The sequence below is a fragment of the Drosophila erecta genome, unplaced genomic scaffold, assembly GCF_003286155.1.
Source record: "Drosophila erecta strain 14021-0224.00,06,07 unplaced genomic scaffold, DereRS2 tig00000021-arrow-pilon, whole genome shotgun sequence".
NCBI classification, from domain to species: domain Eukaryota; kingdom Metazoa; phylum Arthropoda; class Insecta; order Diptera; family Drosophilidae; genus Drosophila; species Drosophila erecta.
In genome coordinates, this window is record NW_020825198.1 from 1,514,161 (window position 1) to 1,533,489 (window position 19,329).

The 19,329-nt window shown below is 46.6% G+C and overlaps 3 protein-coding genes and 1 long non-coding RNA gene across 11 annotated transcripts; 1 reads left to right on the forward strand and 3 right to left on the reverse strand.

Annotated features, from left to right (window-relative positions):
- Positions 1-45: 45 nt before the first annotated feature.
- LOC6545666 (protein zer-1 homolog) lies at positions 46-6,304 on the reverse strand. Of its 2 annotated transcripts, XM_015158072.2 has the most exons (9): positions 5,939-6,304; positions 4,098-4,454; positions 2,866-3,805; positions 2,633-2,804; positions 2,413-2,574; positions 2,188-2,349; positions 1,832-1,981; positions 1,502-1,747; positions 46-1,436 (listed from the first exon to the last, which is right to left on the reverse strand). In XM_015158072.2, exons 2-9 carry the CDS (start codon positions 4,396-4,398, stop codon positions 1,275-1,277), a joined length of 2,295 nt encoding a protein of 764 aa, XP_015013558.1. In that variant the 5' UTR covers positions 4,399-4,454; positions 5,939-6,304; the 3' UTR covers positions 46-1,274. The 2 variants fall into 2 exon arrangements, with proteins under 2 accessions (XP_015013558.1, XP_001971141.1); XM_001971105.3 differs by having other exon boundaries at positions 1,502-1,981.
- Positions 6,305-6,497: 193 nt separating this feature from the next.
- On the reverse strand, positions 6,498-12,192 carry LOC6545667 (poly(U)-binding-splicing factor half pint). Of its 7 annotated transcripts, none has more exons than XM_015158068.2 (6): positions 12,030-12,192; positions 11,351-11,444; positions 10,933-10,979; positions 8,673-8,967; positions 7,928-8,431; positions 6,498-7,867 (listed from the first exon to the last, which is right to left on the reverse strand). In XM_015158068.2, exons 4-6 carry the CDS (start codon positions 8,786-8,788, stop codon positions 6,850-6,852), a joined length of 1,638 nt encoding a protein of 545 aa, XP_015013554.1. In that variant the 5' UTR covers positions 8,789-8,967; positions 10,933-10,979; positions 11,351-11,444; positions 12,030-12,192; the 3' UTR covers positions 6,498-6,849. The 7 variants fall into 7 exon arrangements, 4 of the variants coding, with proteins under 4 accessions (XP_015013554.1, XP_015013555.1, XP_015013557.1 ...); XM_015158069.2 differs by having other exon boundaries at positions 10,928-10,979; XM_015158071.2 differs by having other exon boundaries at positions 10,928-10,988.
- Positions 12,193-12,418: 226 nt separating this feature from the next.
- Positions 12,419-16,251, forward strand: LOC113563963. The gene is made up of 2 exons (XR_003407734.1): positions 12,419-12,622; positions 15,673-16,251. It is a non-coding gene; the product is annotated as an uncharacterized LOC113563963 (long non-coding RNA).
- LOC6545668 (protein cueball) lies at positions 12,668-19,196 on the reverse strand. The gene is made up of 4 exons (XM_001971107.3): positions 18,757-19,196; positions 14,064-15,468; positions 13,662-13,995; positions 12,668-13,597 (listed from the first exon to the last, which is right to left on the reverse strand). The coding sequence occupies exons 1-4, from the start codon at positions 18,848-18,850 to the stop codon at positions 13,496-13,498; spliced, it is 1,935 nt and encodes a 644-aa protein (XP_001971143.1). The 5' UTR covers positions 18,851-19,196; the 3' UTR covers positions 12,668-13,495.
- Positions 19,197-19,329: the final 133 nt, after the last annotated feature.

A 19,329-nucleotide genomic window follows, 5' to 3' on the forward strand; every position in this document is an offset into this window, starting at 1 on the left:
CTGAGCGGTGATTATGCGCTCGAGATGATTACTAGTTGGTGATTCTTTGATGAAATGTTTGATGAATGGGACTGCAGCGTAGATGCAGCTTTATTGAAACTTACACATATCACATACATACATATGAAGAAGAGGAAGCTATCCCTGCAACACTCCACACTCTGCTACGAAGTTGTGATTGTAAGGTGATGCTTTAATAAATACAGTCGAACTTTCCAATAATAATGTTTTGATGCAGAGCTAACTTAACATTTTGAATTCTGTTTTTAGAAGATGTTATGAAATATTATTAAAACAGTTTTCTAAAATGTAAGATGTATCCATTCTTTAGAGATGTTCAAAAAAATAATGTCTTAAAACAGATAAGTTATATGGAAGTTCCTGAGCTTTATTTGAGTAAGAGCTGTACCAAAATATTTTTAAAAATTACTTTAATCGATCAAATATCAGAAATTATAAACTTAAGAAAAGTTCCACTGTATGAATATGGGACAAGCAATTCACAAAGGGCTCTCGTGTGATTTTGGATGGTAAGGAAAGTGTAAGACACAGACGTGATGACGCTTACGAATCAAATTATACATACGTAATATAAGATAACTATTGGTAACGTACACTGCTATCAATTTTAATGCCAAGCGCAGAACTTTAAAACTGTTACTTGCAATATTTACAGTCGCTTAAGCCTAGCCTAGGGGTCTACATTATATAGCTAGATTATGTAGAACGATCCTCCCGAACTTGGAGCTACTAGGGTTCGTGATGCGAAATCATAGTAGATGGGGGGAGCGGGCATCGAATGATGAACACAAATCAAGGAACAGGTGAACAGATGAACAGATACATTGATCTAGGTGGCTAGAGAAAGAACTATCGATCCAGGGAATTCAATTCTTAAGGATTTATTTAATCTCCAGCTGTCTTGCTTGCTACTCAATGTCTTCCTCTTTCCGGTTTTAACAATATTTACACTTCTGACGGCCTAAATAGATCGCTGGCTTACAACATGTGATACATCATATACATATATAACCTAGAAATTATGTAATTATCGAATATTTCTGCACGCTTCATCATTAGATTTAGTTGCTTAACTCTCGCATAGCTTAAACTTGCATCTATCTGCTGCTCTCGCTGTAAACATAAAAGTCAAGGAAGAATCTGTTGAACCATATAACACTTGCACTTGCCTTAAAACGGGAAACAGAGGAAGCAGAAAAAAAACATTACAACAAACTCGAATCCTAAAGCTACGTGTTATCCTAAATATCCGCTTAGCCCTCGACCATACGATCCGATCCGGAGTCGCACTGCTCTATGACAAGGCGGGCGATGCGCTTGATCTCGCAGTAGGGACTCTCGTGCTCGATCAGCTCGTTGAGGATCTGGATGCCGTTCTCCTGCTCTACCAGCTTGCAATATTTCTCGGGATAAACCTGTGGCGGGATGGGAAATGAACTAGTACACATTGGTAAGCAAACGAAATGGACTATACACCAACCTGCGTCAGATTGGCCAGGGCCCAAACCGCCCAATGTTGGCACTGGGGCGTCTCGTAGCAGCGCACCAGGCTGAGGATCGGCTCAAAGCTGCGGTAGTTGATGTTCCGCTCGCTCTTGATGTTCCACCGCTGTATGGCGGCCACCATGCGCTCCAGCACGTGCTCCCGGCTGGGCGTCTTGATCGTCCAGGCATCCGCTCCGTCCGAGGCAATGTGCGCCAGCACTCCAGCCGCATTGTAGCTGACCTGGAAGCGCAGGTAGGCATGGTTAGCACTGGCCATCTCTCTCTCCCGCACTCTCGCCACCACACTCGCACTAGCACCACCCACCTCGATGCCATCACTCAGGGAGTCCAGCAGGCGGGCAAACACCTCAATGAACTCCTGGGTCATCAGCTTGGGCCGCAGCCACTTCACCTCGGCCACGTTGCCCAGCAGGCCCATCATATTGCGCAACAGCTCGTCACGATCCGGGAAGGTCTGTTACAGAAAAGGACAGATCAGTTCAGCTTAAACAGTATGTACACAGGAAGTTAAACAATTTCTTCATGAAACCAAGGAGTTTACATTTGCTCGCTTTCTCAATGCAGGTCTTGAAGATCCTCTAGTACGACAGTAAATATTATAGTTCTCAATCTGATTTCATTCAGTTTGTGGCGATGTGGAGCATGTCTCTTAAAACTTACATGTAAACACTTAAGGAAATACTCCATGCCACGTCCATCGAGGAATCTCTTACAATTAATAGCAGTCTCATCGGTTACGTTCCACATGGTGGACCAAGCCACCTCCATCACATCGTCGAAGACGGAGCGGGTCAGGCGATCCTTTATCAACGTGAACATGGTCTGAAGTGAAGAATATCATCATAAAGTACAAATTCCAGCTAGCAGTTGACAATCAAGACGTACACTAACTACGCCCAACTCGCCCAGGAAGAGCTTTTGTCGCCCATCCACCTGGCAAGCGAGTGTGTTCAGCAGGTAGATGGCTATGCGCTGAACGAATCCCTCTTGTTCCGTCTTGGACACGCCGTGCAGCAAGATCTTGATAAGACGCTCGTACTCGAAGAGCTGAGAACCAGAAATTTAGCTGGATCTAATATTATATATTAGATTAGGCGAGGCTTACCACATCGACTGGCATGTGAAACTGGGTGAGAGTGAGGTAACCATTCCGCAGCATGGTGTCGTCGGTGATGTGCATCTCCATGCCATTAAGCAGCGTACGAATGATGTGATTGCGCAGTAGTGCTCCAAACTTGGATCGATCCCTGCCCTTGACAATGTAGAAAAGCGTGGCACTAATAGAGAGCAAATTCGGATTAAATACTGGCTTTACTAAGCTTCAAAATATAAGCCCACCTGCCGGAGATTTGCATGTGCTTGAACTTGAGATGCCGATCCATGGCGGAGAGCACAACATCCAGTGCTGTGTGTATGTCCTTGCAGTTCTCGAAGCGGAAAAGGTGGTACAAGTCGTTGAGAACTCTTGTCAGAAGCACTGGTCTGTCGTGATAGTAGCGGGCTGCAGTAAGGATTTGCTGCTCGTTGGCATCGCCAGCCACCTCCAAAGCTGGAATATCGTGTCTTTTGCATGCCCAGTGGGCCGTGTGATAGAGGCCAAGGAACTGCAGCGGTCGCTGGGTGCGTGACGCTAGCCCCGGTATGTCTGTTAGGGCGAAGTGCTGCTCCATTTTGGTGCTCGGCTGCGAGCCACTGGTACTCGTCGACTCCTTGGTGGCCACACCGTTGCCGGCCAAATTCGTGCCCGAGATATCCAAATGTGTGAGATGCCGCAGGTTGTCCATCAGCATCTCCAGCGTCTGATCAGGCAGATCGTAGGTGCCGTGGCCATTTCCGGAACTGGAGATGGATATGTCCAGTGTGCACAGACGCCTCAAGCAGCAGATTGCATGCAGCTGGTTGGCGATGGGCCACACATTGAACAGGATGAGTGTGTGCAGATTGGGCAGAGATCCCAATGCCTCCAGGCTGAAGTTGGCCAGCACACAGGAGGTCAGGTCCAGGTGGCCCAGATCGTGGAGGTGGGCGAACTGCAGCCGGTGGTGCATCACCACACCATTGAGCACCAGCCGCCGCAGATGGGGACAGGTTAGCTGGAAGTCCACTGGCTCCTTCTCGTTGGGCTCCCCGTACTGCAGCAGATGGGAACTGATTCCCAGCTCCAGGGATCGCAGACTGTCGCCGTAGTGGGCCAGAAGGTGGTGAGAACCCACGGTTATCATGTCACAGTACCACATGGATAAGGCGAACAGTTTGTGGCGCATCAGAGTCTCCAAGCCTGCAATTGTAACAAATCACGTCAATGCTGTTCAGCAATAAAGATGCAGATAGATATGTAGATATGTTATCTATCAATTTGAAGGTAGCATTATATGTACAACCCACTTCCAAGTTTAAGTGAACTTGCATCTGATTTTGATTTAACTTTTTGAGGTGTGGTTGCAAATATTTAAATGTAAGTTGGACTGTTGGCGTAGTCTTGAAAGTCTGGCAGTTAGTATAAATTCCGTTCAATTACTATTCAATAACACCGGATCCACAGAACACCACGGATGGCGGGCAGAGCTCACCTATACTGCTCAGGGTACTGTTGCGAAGATTGACGATCTTGAGCGAAGTGCGCTGTGTGTCCTCGAAGAGGCGGATGACGCTGTCGTCCAGCGGGCGATTGAATCGTTGGTAGTTCTCCAGGAAGCCGTCGCAGATCTCGTTGGGCAGAACGATGCACGGATTGAGGACGCGCTGGCCATCTGGGCGGTGGCTGCTGATGATGTCCAGGTTGTTGCACAGCTTCTGGTAGGCGATCTCCTTGAGGGTCAGCGGCTCCTCGTCCAGCGAGCCGTCCTCCATCAGCCGCACCTTGCAGCTCATCTTGGGGCCGCAGTTCCTGTGCTCCGCCAGTGAGGCCTCAATAGTGACTCTGTTTTCTGAAACGAAACGAGGCGTGACTCATCAGAATTACTTTTAGTCTTAGAGTTGTTTTTGGGTAGTTTTGGTCTACGCTATACCTTTCATCATCGTGTGAAATAATAAAATTGCCAACTCCTAATACTTTGAAGTACAAAAGTGATAAAACGGAATTTAGAAACGTTATAGGAGAATGTAATTGACAATTTATTTCAAATCCTGACGTAACGACCTCATGTTACGATTATTATAGAAATGATCTTATATTGCTGATAATAAAATTTAATTGAAAACAGGTTTTCTATCAAAAAATCTATCAATACAAAACTAACGCAGACCAGCTTTTACTTTTATTCGCGAGATATGCACATGTAATGCGTTCGATTTTTGTAACAATTTAAATGTATTTAAATGTACCAAATGGATCCAGGTGCTCAAACTCAATACATTGTTGAATAAACATGATTTTACAGCCCCTCATTGAGATTACAAGCCATGATGGAACGGATGAGTGAATCAACCTTTGAATCACATCAATGAATGAATGAAAGCGCCCTTTTCTTTTCAAGATTACAGGACTTGGATTTAAATTAAATGGTTTTCCACTGAGGAAATTCAATATTTTGTCATTTTCCAATAAGCCCTTACTATTAACGCTTAAAAATTTGTATATTACTAATAATAATGGGGAAAACCCTTAGGAAATGACTCGACATTAGCGATTATATACTTTTTGTATTTGGTTTTAGAACGATTTGCTAGGTTCTTTTGTTTGATAAGCAGGAATTGCAGCTCCAAGTGGTTGTTCAATTAAACAGTTTAGTTCGGTTTACATGTTGCACATTTCTCACTAATCATTATTTGGGCATAGGAAGTGGCTCGACCTTAAAGGCGAATCAGCTCGGAACTTTTGAAACTCGAGTTGCCATGAAGCACTGGCCAATCTTGCCCAGGCTTTTCGACGCAGACACGTGCCATTGCTTTAATCTGTTTTCGGTTCTTGGCTTCCGATAGCTACTTATGTACCCTTATTGTTACATAACCAATTGGCCAGGTGAGATGGGAAGCATACGGATGGAATACGGAGATTAGGATCCCGTGTGCATCCAGGCAGAGGGTAAATCCATGTCACAGCGTGTGTGTATATGCACAAGAGGCAACTCACTCAAGTTCCGCGGATCTCAGAGGTACACACATATATCATGTATCAGCTATCGAGATATATACACATGTATGTACATAACGAATGCCAACAAACAAATGGTTTGCCTGCGTGTATGTGTGTGTGTGTGTGTGTGTGTGGGTGCGTAGTTATTGAAAAAAAGCACAAAAACACAATAACAGCGTCGGTCTGTCTGGCTGGCTTATCTGTCCGTCCAACAAACCTATTCGGAGTGACCAAAATAACACGGAACTCCAAGCAGCGAGTCAGTCAGCTGTCCGGATATTTTTACTCGGAGTCCCTTGCAGTCCGACTGGCCGTGGAGCCCCACGCTTTCTGTACCTTTTATTTTTCTTTAGTGTCGCCCCGAAAAAGCAGCCTCCAAAATCCCTCGCTGCTTTTGCTTCTGGCTTTGCGTTTTGCTGTTTTTGCTTTTGGTTTTGCGTTTGCTGTGCCACTGCTGCTCTGTCTTTGCTTGCGTTTGTCAGCGAATTTTTCGAGCTGCAAGCGATTTTTCCACGATTGCGCAGCGTTTTACCGTTACACGCGGCACTCGAGCGCCAGCAATTTGTAAATGTTGTTCCCCAATTTCTCGATTTGCGTATGGAAATCACTTCATTATTTTGATTTCTATTTTCTTTCTTCTCGCTAGTGTGACCAGATGTTAAATACGTTCCGAAACCAAATGCTCTCGACCCAGCACGACTTGGCACTAAAAAATACCGAAAGTATCCTTCCAAATTTGAAAGCAAATCCCAAAATTCTGGAATTTTTAATTCCAGATTAGAAAAACCTGATTTTTTGAAACTATAGTTAAAATAAATAATTATGTGGCGGATATAACGATCCCAGTTAAAATTCGCCACTATTTAATGTGAGAGCTAGTAGGAAAATACGCCACTTGAATGGGAAACTATAGTTTATTTCGTAAGTTAAGCGCTGAAATTAATCAAATGTAAATGTACACGTTATTAGTCGTCCGCGGTGTGCTTGGTTGGGATCTAAATTGTGGTTCTCTTGTTCCGAGCGGCAGCGCTACGGGGATACTTCTTTTCTTTAAGACTAAATCACTGCGTTGCAGAATCATCATAATCGTATTGTATAAACTGGCTGCCGTGCCGCATAACAATGGTGGATTGTTTTCGGACTGGCGTAATAAATAATAAACTTGCATCGTTTGCGTTTTAGGTGCTACGTAAAAAATGACAGAACAAATGTCGGGGGAGCCACGAATCCACATCCACAGCTCCCTTCTAACCGGACAGATCTCCCTGATCGAAGATGCCCTGGTCGTAAAGCTCGGCCACCACTCTCCGGCCGCCGAAGAACCTGCCGTCGAGTGCCTCCTTGCCTCGCACGGCCTCCGCTCCTGCTGAGAACTCCACAAATATCTTCACAATGATCTCCGCCTCGTCGTCGTCCTCGTTCTCCGTCTGCTTCTCGTTGAAGATGATGACACGGCTGACGGTGCCGAATTTACTGCACTCCTCCTGGATCTCCTCCTGCAGGGTCTCGTCCACATCCTCGGGACCAACCATATTTCGCAGGATGATAACACGTGAGTCCACCGGCCGCATTAGTCGCTGCATCACCAACTGCCGTGCGCTCTGGCCCTTGATGGACATGTTCTCCTGCTGCTGCAGCGTCTGCACGTCGCCCTCATCCATCAGTTTCTTCTGCAGCTCCTCCTGCTGCTTCTCGTGCGCCTTCTTGATGTTCTCCGAGAGGTTTGCTGCCGTGACAGCGGCATTATTCGCAGCGGCAGAGAGTGCGGCAGCAGCTGCTGCTCCATTGCTGGCCTCCGCTCCCGTCAGAGTGGCGACAGCGGGCACTATGCCCACACCAACACCGCCGACGGTCATGGGCAGGGTGGGTGTGGCCAGAAGGGCGGGCGGCGGAAGAGTGGGCACCACCGCCTGTAGAGGTTGCAGGCCAGCAGGAACTCCAAGCAGACTGGGAGCCACCGGAGTTGGTGCCTGGAATATTCCGGGCGGAAGAAGAGCAGGAGCGGCTTGGGCCAAAGCCGGATGCAGTGCAGCCGCCGACGTCGCTGCCGAAACCACTGGCATTGCCCCCACCTTGGTGACCACGGCTCCAGCTGCCATAACCGGTGTGTTTTGCGACAAACCGAGAACCGCATTGCTGGCCACCGCATCCAGAGCCTGGATCTTTGCCGTTGCTGCCGCTGCAGCCACTGCCGCAGCCGTGGGCATCGTGGAGTTTGTTGTGGGACAGGCCAGGGCATTCGGCGGCGTTATAGATCGACCCACTCTGTTAAAAGTATATGCATTAGATATCCCGCGTCTACGTTTTCAAACACAACACACTCACCTGAGAAGCTGTCCTCCCAAATCAAAGAGATTCATGCTGGCGATTGCCTCGTCCATTGCCTGTTTGTTAGCGTACTCGATGAAGCCGTAGCCCTTGTGCGTGTGCAGTGAGGTGCCCTGAGCCAGCTTGCAGTAGAGGATCGGACCGAAGGCCTCGAAGACGCTCTTGATGTCCTCCTCGGATAGATCGGGGTGGATGGAGGCCACGTAGATGCGGTTGAAGCTCTTGGCCTCCTCCTGCACTTCGTCGATCACCTGCTGGGCCTGTGGCATGTTACTGGGTCGGCCTACCTTGATGTTCCTGCCGCCCATCAGGGCTCCGTTCATCTGTTCCAACGCCAGCTGAGCGCCCTCGGGTATCTCGTACTCCACAAATGCGAAGCCCTTGTGCTTTTGCGTGATGGGATCCCAGGACATGTTGATTGATTTGATGGGACCAAAGGGCGTGAAGGCCACGCGAATTGTGTCCTCTTTGAGCTCAAACGAAATGCTGCCCACGTAGACTCTGCAAAGGAAAGGTGATTAGTTAGTAGTACTCGACTTTTAGGAGAGGACAAACTGAAAGGAGTTTGAGTGGTCAGATCTTATCAGCTAAGAGCGCACAGTGAGTGGACCACCAGCGACTGCCTCCAGTAACGCGGAGCTGCAGCAGTGGGACCCAATCTTCGCCAGACATTTACAGAGTTTACATCATGGCACTCAGCACTACTACGACTATGTTTGATTCCGGATTCTACCCAACTCACCTGCACATGAGGGCCAGTGCCTGTTGTCGCTGAACCTGCGTGCGCTGAGTGGCCAATTGCTGCTGCTGGTGGGCCAGCGTCTGCTTCATGAGCACCATCTTGATGCTCTGCTCCATGGCGTACTTCTTGGCCTTGCTGACCAGGTCGTGCTGCTCCGAGGAGAGCTTGGGCAGGGCGCCGCCCAGGAGGCCGAGGAGCGCCGATCGGGTGCCCGGACCGAACTTGACATCGCCCGTCTGCTTGAGGTCGTACAGGGGCTGCGAAAGGTAGGGAATTTTCGAATCCGTGGACTTGCCTAGAATTGGGAAGAGGGATTAGTGCATCTTATACTGGGAGGGGTTTCGGTTCAGTTGATCATCAGCTATGCAATTTGTTTGGGATTCGATTCGATTTGACTTGTTCGATTGATATTCTTTCGTTTTTGTTTGTCTTTTCCAAAGGCAAAAGTGGGTCAGACAATTTGGTCAAGAGATTGCGTTTGAAACCGCTTAAATAAAGACAAAAACTGCTGCCTGCAAGAAAGATGAAGACAAAAAAGAAAAAATAAGAAAACAAATTGTTAATCATATAGTGGTGGCTCCACGAGCGGATCATTTGGGTTTTGGAGCACGTATCTATCGATGGGCAGTCGCTATTATTGACACGATCTTTTCAATATTGGATACTTAAGGTTAATGCTTTCGGTTTCTTGTTTGATTTGCGTTGGATGAGAGTCTATGAGTCTATCGTTTATGCAGAGGGGCTTGAGTTTTTGTCATTTATTTGTCAAGGCTGGAAAATGCAAGAATAAAAGGAGTGAGCTCCCGTCAAATAAAACATATTCGCTTATCGGTAGGCAATTGATTGAGATACGTAGTGTATGTGATGTGATGCAAGTGTGGATATTAAATATACATAAATAGGAGTTAATGTGTCGAGTAATGTGTAATGTGTAATGCGTATCAAATCAAAATTCATCAGCCGACACACACCCGATTTGTGGGCGGCAAACCGAACTGGGCACACGGCGGGATGTCCGGGTAATCCCCTCCAGAAAGAAGCGCGCGAGTTGGTCGATCTCCCGATCTCGCGTGTGCCCAGCTCAGTGCTGGCGAGTAGTTTATAAAAATTAGAAATTATAAGCAACCTTAGGTGCGGTTTCGTATTCGTATTCGTAATCGATTTCCATGAGTTGGGGCGCGGTAACTGACTTGAAGAAGGGTCACACACATTTTACATTGCTCAGTGATAAAAAGAGAAAAATAAAAAAAAGAAAACAAGACGCTGAAACGATAATAAGAGCAACAATATGTTTAAGTTGGTTAGCTTCTCCACCGCCCTACCTACATAAAGCTGTCCTCTACCCTCGGTTAATGTTTCGCTTATGAAAACAAAGCTCGTGGAGAGCCCGACCCGTAGGTCGTGAGTGAATGATTGCTAGATGCGGATGGTGATCGGGCTGATCGGGCAGATCGGGCGTTTGGCAACGGATTGAGCGAGTGTTTAGTACCCCATTTGCTGCTGAAGGACACGGACTCATGACTGGACGGACGTTGTTTGATTTGATTTGATCTGATTTGATCAGAACTAGCTAAGACAAAACACAAATTCATTGGTACTTAATGTAAATGCAACCAGGACAGGACCGGAGCCAGACTCAGAATCTCAAACAGGATCAGGATCAGGATCGGGATCGGATCCTGGGATCGGTCCCCGGCTGGCGGCACACGACGACGTGGTGGCGAGGTGGTTAGAAGCGGATTAATGTCGATGTTCTGGTTGGGCTGTGGCTGTTTTGTGGCTGATTGGTAGTAGAAGTAGTAGATTGGTAGTGGAGTAGTAGTAGTAGTAGAGTTATCTAATTGGTCATCTCTCTCTCGATCTCGAATACCCGAACCTCGATTTCGATCTCGATAAAACTTAGTCTTAGGCGGAACAAACTTAAAAGGAGAAAAACGCTTACGAGAACTAAAAAAGAGAAATATAGAAGAAAGAGAAAGAGAGAGATAATAGTTATACATATATGCATTTTGGATTAGTTCTGGCGATCCGTCGACTCGTATCGTATCGGTTCGTTTTCGGGACCGGGACTTGGACTCACTGATGCCCTAGATTAATGAACAACACGCATTTCATTGCGCTTTTCGCTTTCGCTTTCGTTATTTAGCAGATATGTATATGTACATATGCCTGATTTTGCTCTATCGACTGGGGATCGCGCCCTTTTCGACTTTTGGCGATAGACTGACTCTCAAATCGATTTGTTTGACTCTCACCTCACCTCACACCTCACAGTCTGAGTTAGAGTTCATCGTGCGTTTATGAAGTCTGCAATTACTTAAGCAGAACAAAAAGAAAAACCGATTATTTAGTGGCGTCAGTGCTGCCCTTGGATGCAACGGAGTAGAGTAGAGTAGAGTACAAGTACAAGTAGGAGAGAAAATATAAGATGTGCTTATGTTTTATGCTTGGACAACCAAAAAATACAATACGATTTGGAAGGCCGGCTCCTCGTGGATTCCGTATCGTGGATTGGTTGCACTGTCGATTGAAACCTACGTGCCAAGCTCATTTTCAGACCTACACAACATTGTTTTTTTTTTTTTTTTTTTTTTTTTTTGGGGGCGATGTGCTGATCGCCACGGCAATATCATTCCATCATACATAGTTATTTATAGACGGACAGCTGGGAAACTCACCCGAGTCGGAGCGCGATCTTTTTGTGGCCGGCATATCGCTGATCTCGCGCTGATCATCCGAACGCGGCGATCTCGATGCTCTGTCGTTGCTTCCCTGCAAGAGAAGAGGCCGGTTAATAGGGGCTTCAAATAGGGTTATACTATCAGATGATGACACCCTTGCCGAGGAAGCAGTTAAGTGTATTTGCAGCAAAAGATAACCAGCGATAGCTTTAATGCATGATAATGCAATGAATACAGATGGCAAATCTGTATCTACCGAACGACCGACCATATGTTCTAGACAGGCCCTTTCTCTTTCCGTTTCCCTTTCCACCCACAGGTAGAATCCGCGTGTGGGACCAAAGGGCTGTACTTCCACTGTCATGGAGAGGGAGTCGGAGGCGCGGGAGCGCGTGGTGTTAATTCGGATGTGTATCTACCCGGCGGGGCTGGCGACTGTGACGTCGTGGTCCCAAATGGAGGCAAGGTCACGACGGGGTGCTCCGCGGCTGCCACCCGCCGCCACCCACACGCCCCTTAACCCTTATGGCGCCGCAAAGTGCTCGCTGCAACGCCACTTGGAAAGTACCGAAAAAAATGCGCAAATTTCACTGGCCAGCGAAACACGCGATGTCGTGGAAACGGTTTGAAAACGCTCTGCTGCGGAGCAGGTGCGTCGCGTTTGTCTAGTACTAACCATGCTCGCTGTTTTTCGGATGTTCTAGTGGCGATTTGTTGTCCGCAACGCTGTGGTTTGTTTAATTTTATGCGCTTGCAAAAATTTTTGTCAAGATGGATACGGAATGGTGATGGCACTTCGGGTCGATGCCTGCACTGTTCGATTACTCGATAGTAAAGTGGTGTCATCTGGCAGCTCTGATAGTCGATAGGCTTTAACTGTGGTGAAATCGACATTTTTAAAATGTAAACTCGTTTGACCGAAATATTTATGTTTAAGTTCCGAATCAGCTTAAAATGGGCTGTATGTATCACAGAAATGCGAAAACAATTACATTATGAAATTATGGAATTTCAAATAAAAAATATTAAAATGGGAGTACCCACAATGAGCGTAATATTGAATTATGCAAGCGATGCCACACTGCCAGCCGACAAAATCCCGCGGTAACCCTGTAGAATTATATTCTTTTGTGTACGTGACGATCATAAAGTTGTCATTAAAAGGAGTTTTACATATATCTATGTAAAAATGTAAATTTTTGGCTGCAATTTTGTTCTACATATATATATATAAATTTTGTATTTTCGTTGGAAAGCTGACGTACTCGAGTGAGTAATACCAATTATGCTAGCAAGTGCAACCATTTTTCAAAAACAACTGCATGTAGTTTCTTTTTATTCAACCTTTTGCTTAAGGACTACGACTAAAATTAAACTATGCATTAATATATACAACTCTCGGTCTTTCTGTGAGAGTTTTCCCCACTGTTTTTGGTTCGATTTTCCTGAATTTACTAAGTGCACATTTAGATATGGCTCTGGAAATTAATCATCCGATAAGGCAAGAGATTTCGATGCTCTAGTATCAAAATTGCACAACATGGGGAAACAGGAACTTGAACAATGACGCACTTGAAAGAGTTAATTACAACAGCTAAGGGTGTAATGATCGCAATCACAAGCTCTTGTGACCGCTTAAGATCTACAGGCTCTTGGTGTCCGTGCGTAATCCGTTTTAAAACCTAATGTCAGTCGCGCGACTTGCTTTCATTTCAACGTGACGAATTCAAAGTAAAAACCGAGTAAAAATTACAAAATCCAAAAATGGTGTAAAAATTATGATGAAGCTTTGAGCTAAGATCCTAATTCTGGCGTAAAATGATCCTACGAATAAATTAACGAGACCGAAGCACGCTCCCAAGATCGCTAAGTAAAAATGTTTCTTCGGCTTAAGTAAATGGTTTGGTTTGGCGAGTGTTAAGTGTCCCAGGCGAGTGTTAAGTTGTAGGCTGCTTTTGCTGTGCATGTTGCTGGTTGGTTGCTAGTTGCTGATTGCCTGGGTGAGCACCTTGGCGGCTAACGGGGTCGAGGGTCGGGCGGGCAGCAGCTTTTCAAGCTCGAATACACCAAATCCGCACTCGACGACGGCGACTATCACAAGGTTCAGTTTTGAGGGGCAGGTTGTTGTCCGTCTGCCGCGCTCTAGTACAGGTCATCCTCCATGTTGTGGATGAGTATCTTCTTGTCCTCCTTGCAGCTGGACTTGGACAGCGTCTGCTCCACCAGCTTGGGGTCGAAACAGGGCTGCGAAATGCAACGTAATGCTAGTTAGACAATGTCCCCGAACAAAGATGGTTGGTACCCTTACAGTTTCGCAGATGTTCATGTTGCAGCAGTTCTCTATCGTGATCTCACACTGCTCGGTGGCCAGTGGGCGGTTGGTAAGCGGAGTATCTCCTGCCGAGTTGGTTCGGGCCTGCTTCCGAACAACAAAGGTCTTCCTGATGCGTGGGCGCTTGGGTTTGTACAGGCGACGTATTCCGTGAACGATCACAGCCACTAGCAGCAGGCTAGACACGATGCCAATGACAAGGATGATGATCACGCTGCTTGTCCACACTTTGGGCGTAAGGCACACCTCCAAATGCTGGTACTGCGGTACAGCAATGTTGGTGCTATTGTCTTGAGCCAGTTCCTCACAGCTGACAGGGTGGGAAATGTGAAAAATTAGCTAGAGCTTGCTAGGCATTCATTAGTAGAGCCAACTTACATGCTGTGACAGCCGAAGGGCACATACATCTCCGGCTCGTGTTTCAACAGACGGCAGAAAAGGGTGCAGATTTCTGTGGAGTTCTGCTCGCATCGAGCTCCTCCAAACTTGGCGGGACACTCGCAGCTGGGCGCTTCCTTCTCGTCCTTGGACGCCCGACAGTGACCACCATTAAGGCACAGTCCAGCGCACACGCTTACCTCACAGCGCTCGCCCGTGAATCCCGGCTGGCAGTAGCACTTGGGGTAGGCCGACTCCGACATTTGGCATGTGCCGTGGACGCAGTAGTTGTGGCACTCGCGGATCTCGCAGCGGGATCCCTTGAAGCCTGTCGGGCAGATGCACAGATCCGTGGCAGGCTTGTATTCGCCGTGGTTCATGCATCGCTCGTCTTGGAGTATTTTCATCTTCTGGTCCTGCAGTGACCGTACTTCGAACTTCGTGTTTTGGGCATCCACGCGCTCCTTCACCTTGCGCACAATGCTGGCGCAGTGGTGGTCCTTCTGGAGTCTCTGGTAGAAACCGGTGCGGACCACAATTCCTCGCACCTCCTCGCTGAGATTGGCAACGCGCACCAGCGGACAGTCCTCGTTCACCGGCTCCGGGTCCTTAAAGTCCGTGGAATCTGTGGAATCCTCCTCCACTGGCTTGCTAGTGGTGGTAACCCTAATCACCGGCACTTTCGGGTGACTCCAGACGGACCTGGTAGTACGATCCGTCCAGTAGATCGCATCGTTGGTCACGGCCAGGTTCAGGGGCTCGTGATGCTTGTCCTTCAGCACCACCAACCGATCGGAACCGTCCAGCTTGGAGCTCTCTATGGCAAAGAACACGCCCTTCAGGTCGTCAATCCAAAAGAGGCGATCCGACAGCTGATCCACCACGATGCCCCTCGGCATATCAATGGTGGAGTTGATGATCACAGTTCTATTGTTGCCATCCAGATTGATCCTTTCCACGGTGGGATGCGTGACGTTCGAGTTCGTCCAGTACAGCTTGCGGCGGCACACATCCACGGCCACGCCATCTGGTCGACCACCCTCGGCGCTTAAGTCCACCAGAACCTTGGGCGCTGCGGAGCCGTCAATGGGGGCGAAGAAGATCTTTCTTTGCTCGATGTCCGACCAGAAGAGGTTCATTGTCAGTGGGTCGTAGGCTAGTCCTCCCACTGACTCGTTTCCGGTGCGTGCGATCCTTTGCTCCACCACGTGGTTGGCAGCTACGAGATCCCTTTTGAGGGAGAATATGCTGCCATTCTGGTGCCTCATGTCATTGAAGTAGATCAGCTCCTCCGACTCATCAAAGGTTATAGCGGACAGCTCGTCAAACTCGTGGGCAGCGGTGGCTATCGTCTGCCAGGAACTGTCCATGAACTGGATCTTCGTCCTCAGCGTGACGGCAAAGTCTGCAATTCAAGATATTTAGAGTTTAGTCAGGAATCAGAAAAGGTCTGTCTCCAATAATTGCCCATGTTTGGTCTTTGTTTATGCTGAATTAGTTTTATCGATCTTGGTAATATAGAACATTAATAATGTAAGGATAATCGAATGTTCGTTCTATATATCTAACAACTTTGTGTAAATCAATACTACTTTCTGGTTTCTTGCAGAGTCGACAAACGCGCCAGATAGCATCCATCCAATTTTTCCAATTTCCATATTTGCGGAAATTAAGCTCAATCAAAAGGCAAACGCCCAAATTGTCGAGCCCCCGTCGACGGTCATCAATGTTGCCAAAAGTGTCGCGAATTCCAATCAAGCCTCGCCATTTGTGGAAACTGCGACTCGAATTGAATTTTGCAACAGTATTCAGGCAGTTGCCTGAATAAGTGCCCAATAACTGCGCTTTATTTATATTAATTGATTACTTAATGCGGCGCCGCCCGCCTCGGAGATTCGAATGCCCCCCATTAAACCATCAGAACCTAAAATGTGTCTAAGGTCTAGAGTCTAGACTGATAAGGGGTTGTAAATAAGTCAACAGGCGACGAGGATCTGAAGACGTCAACCTGCAAAAGCCGAGGGAAATCCCTTGATACGTAACGTCAATCTCTTGACCTGCCCAGTCAGCCGTAATCACTCGGAAATCTTCTATAATGTCATTCAAGGCTATTTCTGATATCTGATTTTGTTTGGAGTGTTATGTGAGTGTGAGTTATAAATTTATATCTGGCTATAATGAATAAGGAGATGTAAGCCGTTTTATTAGCCATGATGCATTGCCATGCATAAGTCAAGCTCTTGAAACTGAAACACCCGAAGCCCGAAGCATTTAATAGCAGTATCAGATCCCTAATCAATAGCAACCTTGAAATTTGTATACAAAAACATGGCCACCTCAAGTTCGGTGTGCAAAACAATGGGGGCCAGATTTGATAAGAGGTGGTCCGATTCAAAATCCGACTTCGCCCGCACCTCCTCCCCTCCCCCTCCCCCGAGTGACAAATCCCAAACGGGTTCAGAGCACCTGTTGCCAACGTTCTGGAGGCGTGGCCATGCCAGCGAGTAAAACAAACAATCCTGACTCGCCGCTTCCAACTTTAACGCTTACGGAAATGAGAAAACTGCAGCTGGCGGAACAGAATCCAAAATGGCAACAGTTCCGCATCGGATTGGTTCTGGTTGTGGTTGTCGCAGGTGTTGTGAAAGTATCAGTTCCTTAAACAAAGGCCGTAACCCCATAACCAATCGATCGGATCGATTATCCATCATCGGCGGCGACCTGGTCATTGGCCCTTGTTTTATGACCAAAAAAACATTTCTAGGTCACTGTCGCGGGGAGAAAAGCGAAAGACCAAAACAAAGTTTACAAAACAGAGGCACCTAGATGTTAGGCAAACAAGTTATCTTGGTCTATAATGGCACAACATATCAGAAAATCCTAGTTGCAGAGCCACAAACATAGTTATTGGTCATTCATAATTCATGCATATATTTCTCAAAACCTGGCCAATTATCGATGGTTGTAAAAAGAGCTGCAAAAACAAAGCCTAGCCAGCATTTACCACTCGAATCGCAGTTGCGAACGAACCTTTCCGTCGACCTTCTCATTTGAGGTCAACGTTTTTATCGATGCAGAAAATGCTAGATTTGACGTATACCACAATACTCGTGCCAACGTTTTGCCGAGTTCAAACCATCGGACCTACTAATTCATGCTATCACTATATTCCTTAAAGGCTTCAAAACATACATACATCCTCCTATTATGCAGGTACGTTTAAGTGAACTTCTTGAGTGCAACTATACATTCGTGCTGAGGCAGCATAATAATTAAGTGGATTACAAATCTCGTATTTAAAATGTATGTGAAAAACAAGATTAATAATATGTGGATTCGGTTGCAGTTCCCATTATAGTGTGCTTCAAAGTGAAATATGTGTCAAATTTAGTTGCTTCAACTGTGATAAGCATCTTATCGTTTCTTGGTATGAAATGTTATGCCACGAAAATTCTCAACGACAGTGATTATTAATTGTGAAGTGTATGAAATGGCAGGGAATACTGTTCCTGCTCCTTGTGCGCTATAACCTGACAACTGAACTGATTACGGTTTACAATGGGCTACTTGAAGTGAGCGATAGAAGAACGTTCAGTAGTTCTCCTGACCAGCCAACAATATGGCTCATGAAATAGCTGGTATCTCTTGAAATACCAGTTCGATATGGACTCTCATTGGCGTCACGGCGCGATTTCCACCCATTAGCATTATCTTTTAGCGATCAAGTGAAAAGTTTCCCGTGCACACGTGGGCTGTGTGTTCTGACCAGATTGGATTTCCAGCGCTCATTCAATATGCTTCTGGGCTTATTACACATGCACAATGTGCTCGCCCGATTAGAAGGGAATTAAATGGATCTTTCGCCTCGGATTATGATTCAAAAATTCCACGACAGTCGCCAGCGGGTTTTAAGTTATACACCGCGCAGCTCGCAGCTCTGGGCTACGAATTCTTCGTTCGAAAATGAAACCGAAGCCAAAACACATGGAGCTCAAGAAACTTAAGAAATCGCAGCACCAGCAGTCTAAACAAACCGGCAAACACGGTGGTGTGGCATACGTGACAAAGTCAACCGGCCACATGGCGGCTCGAGTAGCGGCAAATGCTGTGTACAGTGCAACTCCTCCATGTTCCTTTGCAACGAATTGCCATTCATGGGCACTAAATTCGTGTCTTCGTAGAGTTTGAATCAATTTCAAATTTTCACCTTCGCCTTATGGTCAGTGGATTTCCAGATTGGAAAGTTGATACTTGAAGAACTGTGCGCATTTTGGGAAGTTTACGGTTGATTTTTGCCAGCCACGTTGAACCCAAGTAAATAGAGTGATAGAGAGCGTGAGAGAAGTGCTTCCAGGGGAAAGCGTACCACCAACAGAACGCCTAAGAGAAATAACTATTTGGCATTCCAATTTGCCCATTAGTTATCAGTTGAAAAATACGTATGTATAGCAAATGTGCGTCTTCGGATAAAGGAGATAAAACTGAAATTGTTCCGATAGTCAGCTGATAGCGGGAATATGCTACAACTGTTGTCAAGCGATTACATAATACTGCATTCCTTATGTCCAATTGATTTCTAATTCTAAAAAGCAACTGCAGAATGGAGGTTCAGGGTTGCCAGAGGGTCAGCAGGTGCTCCTGCTCGTGATAACTGTTCTTTTCCTCCACTCTTCCCACTGGATGCTGCTCTTACCCCACTCCAGTGGCGTTCCATGGGCAGGGGAGAGCAGGCATGTGGCAAGTAGTAAGACCAGCAGCACATCCATTCCAAATCGGATCCGGATCATTGTACAGGTTACAGGTACCGGATTATATAGCCAGTAGACACTTGCGATTGCACAATCGCCTGGCTTTTGGGTTAGGTTGCGGGAATTGGAAGCGCCTGGCCGCAGATCCTGTTGCCTGGCCAGTTAGAAGGGGTTTTGCGCGAACGGAAGTTGCGAACAGCGCGCGGTTTTTACGAATTTGCGAAAGGGGGATTCAAAGAACGCGCCGCAGAATCCGCATACCACCTTTCGATCCGATAAGTTTTCTTAAACTAACTAACAAAAAAATCACTTGATTTGATAAGTGGTTATTCATAGTGGCGGGAAATCATAGATATGATTGTGTAATATATCGATGTATTACGAGGCTTTGCAGTATCTATCGGCCATAAAAATACTGCTTATTTAATGAGTAAGAAAAACTACTGCGTTAGGAATCCAAACACGTAGCTTATGCCCCAAAAATCACACAGCATATCTGCTGTTGTAAATACACTGTA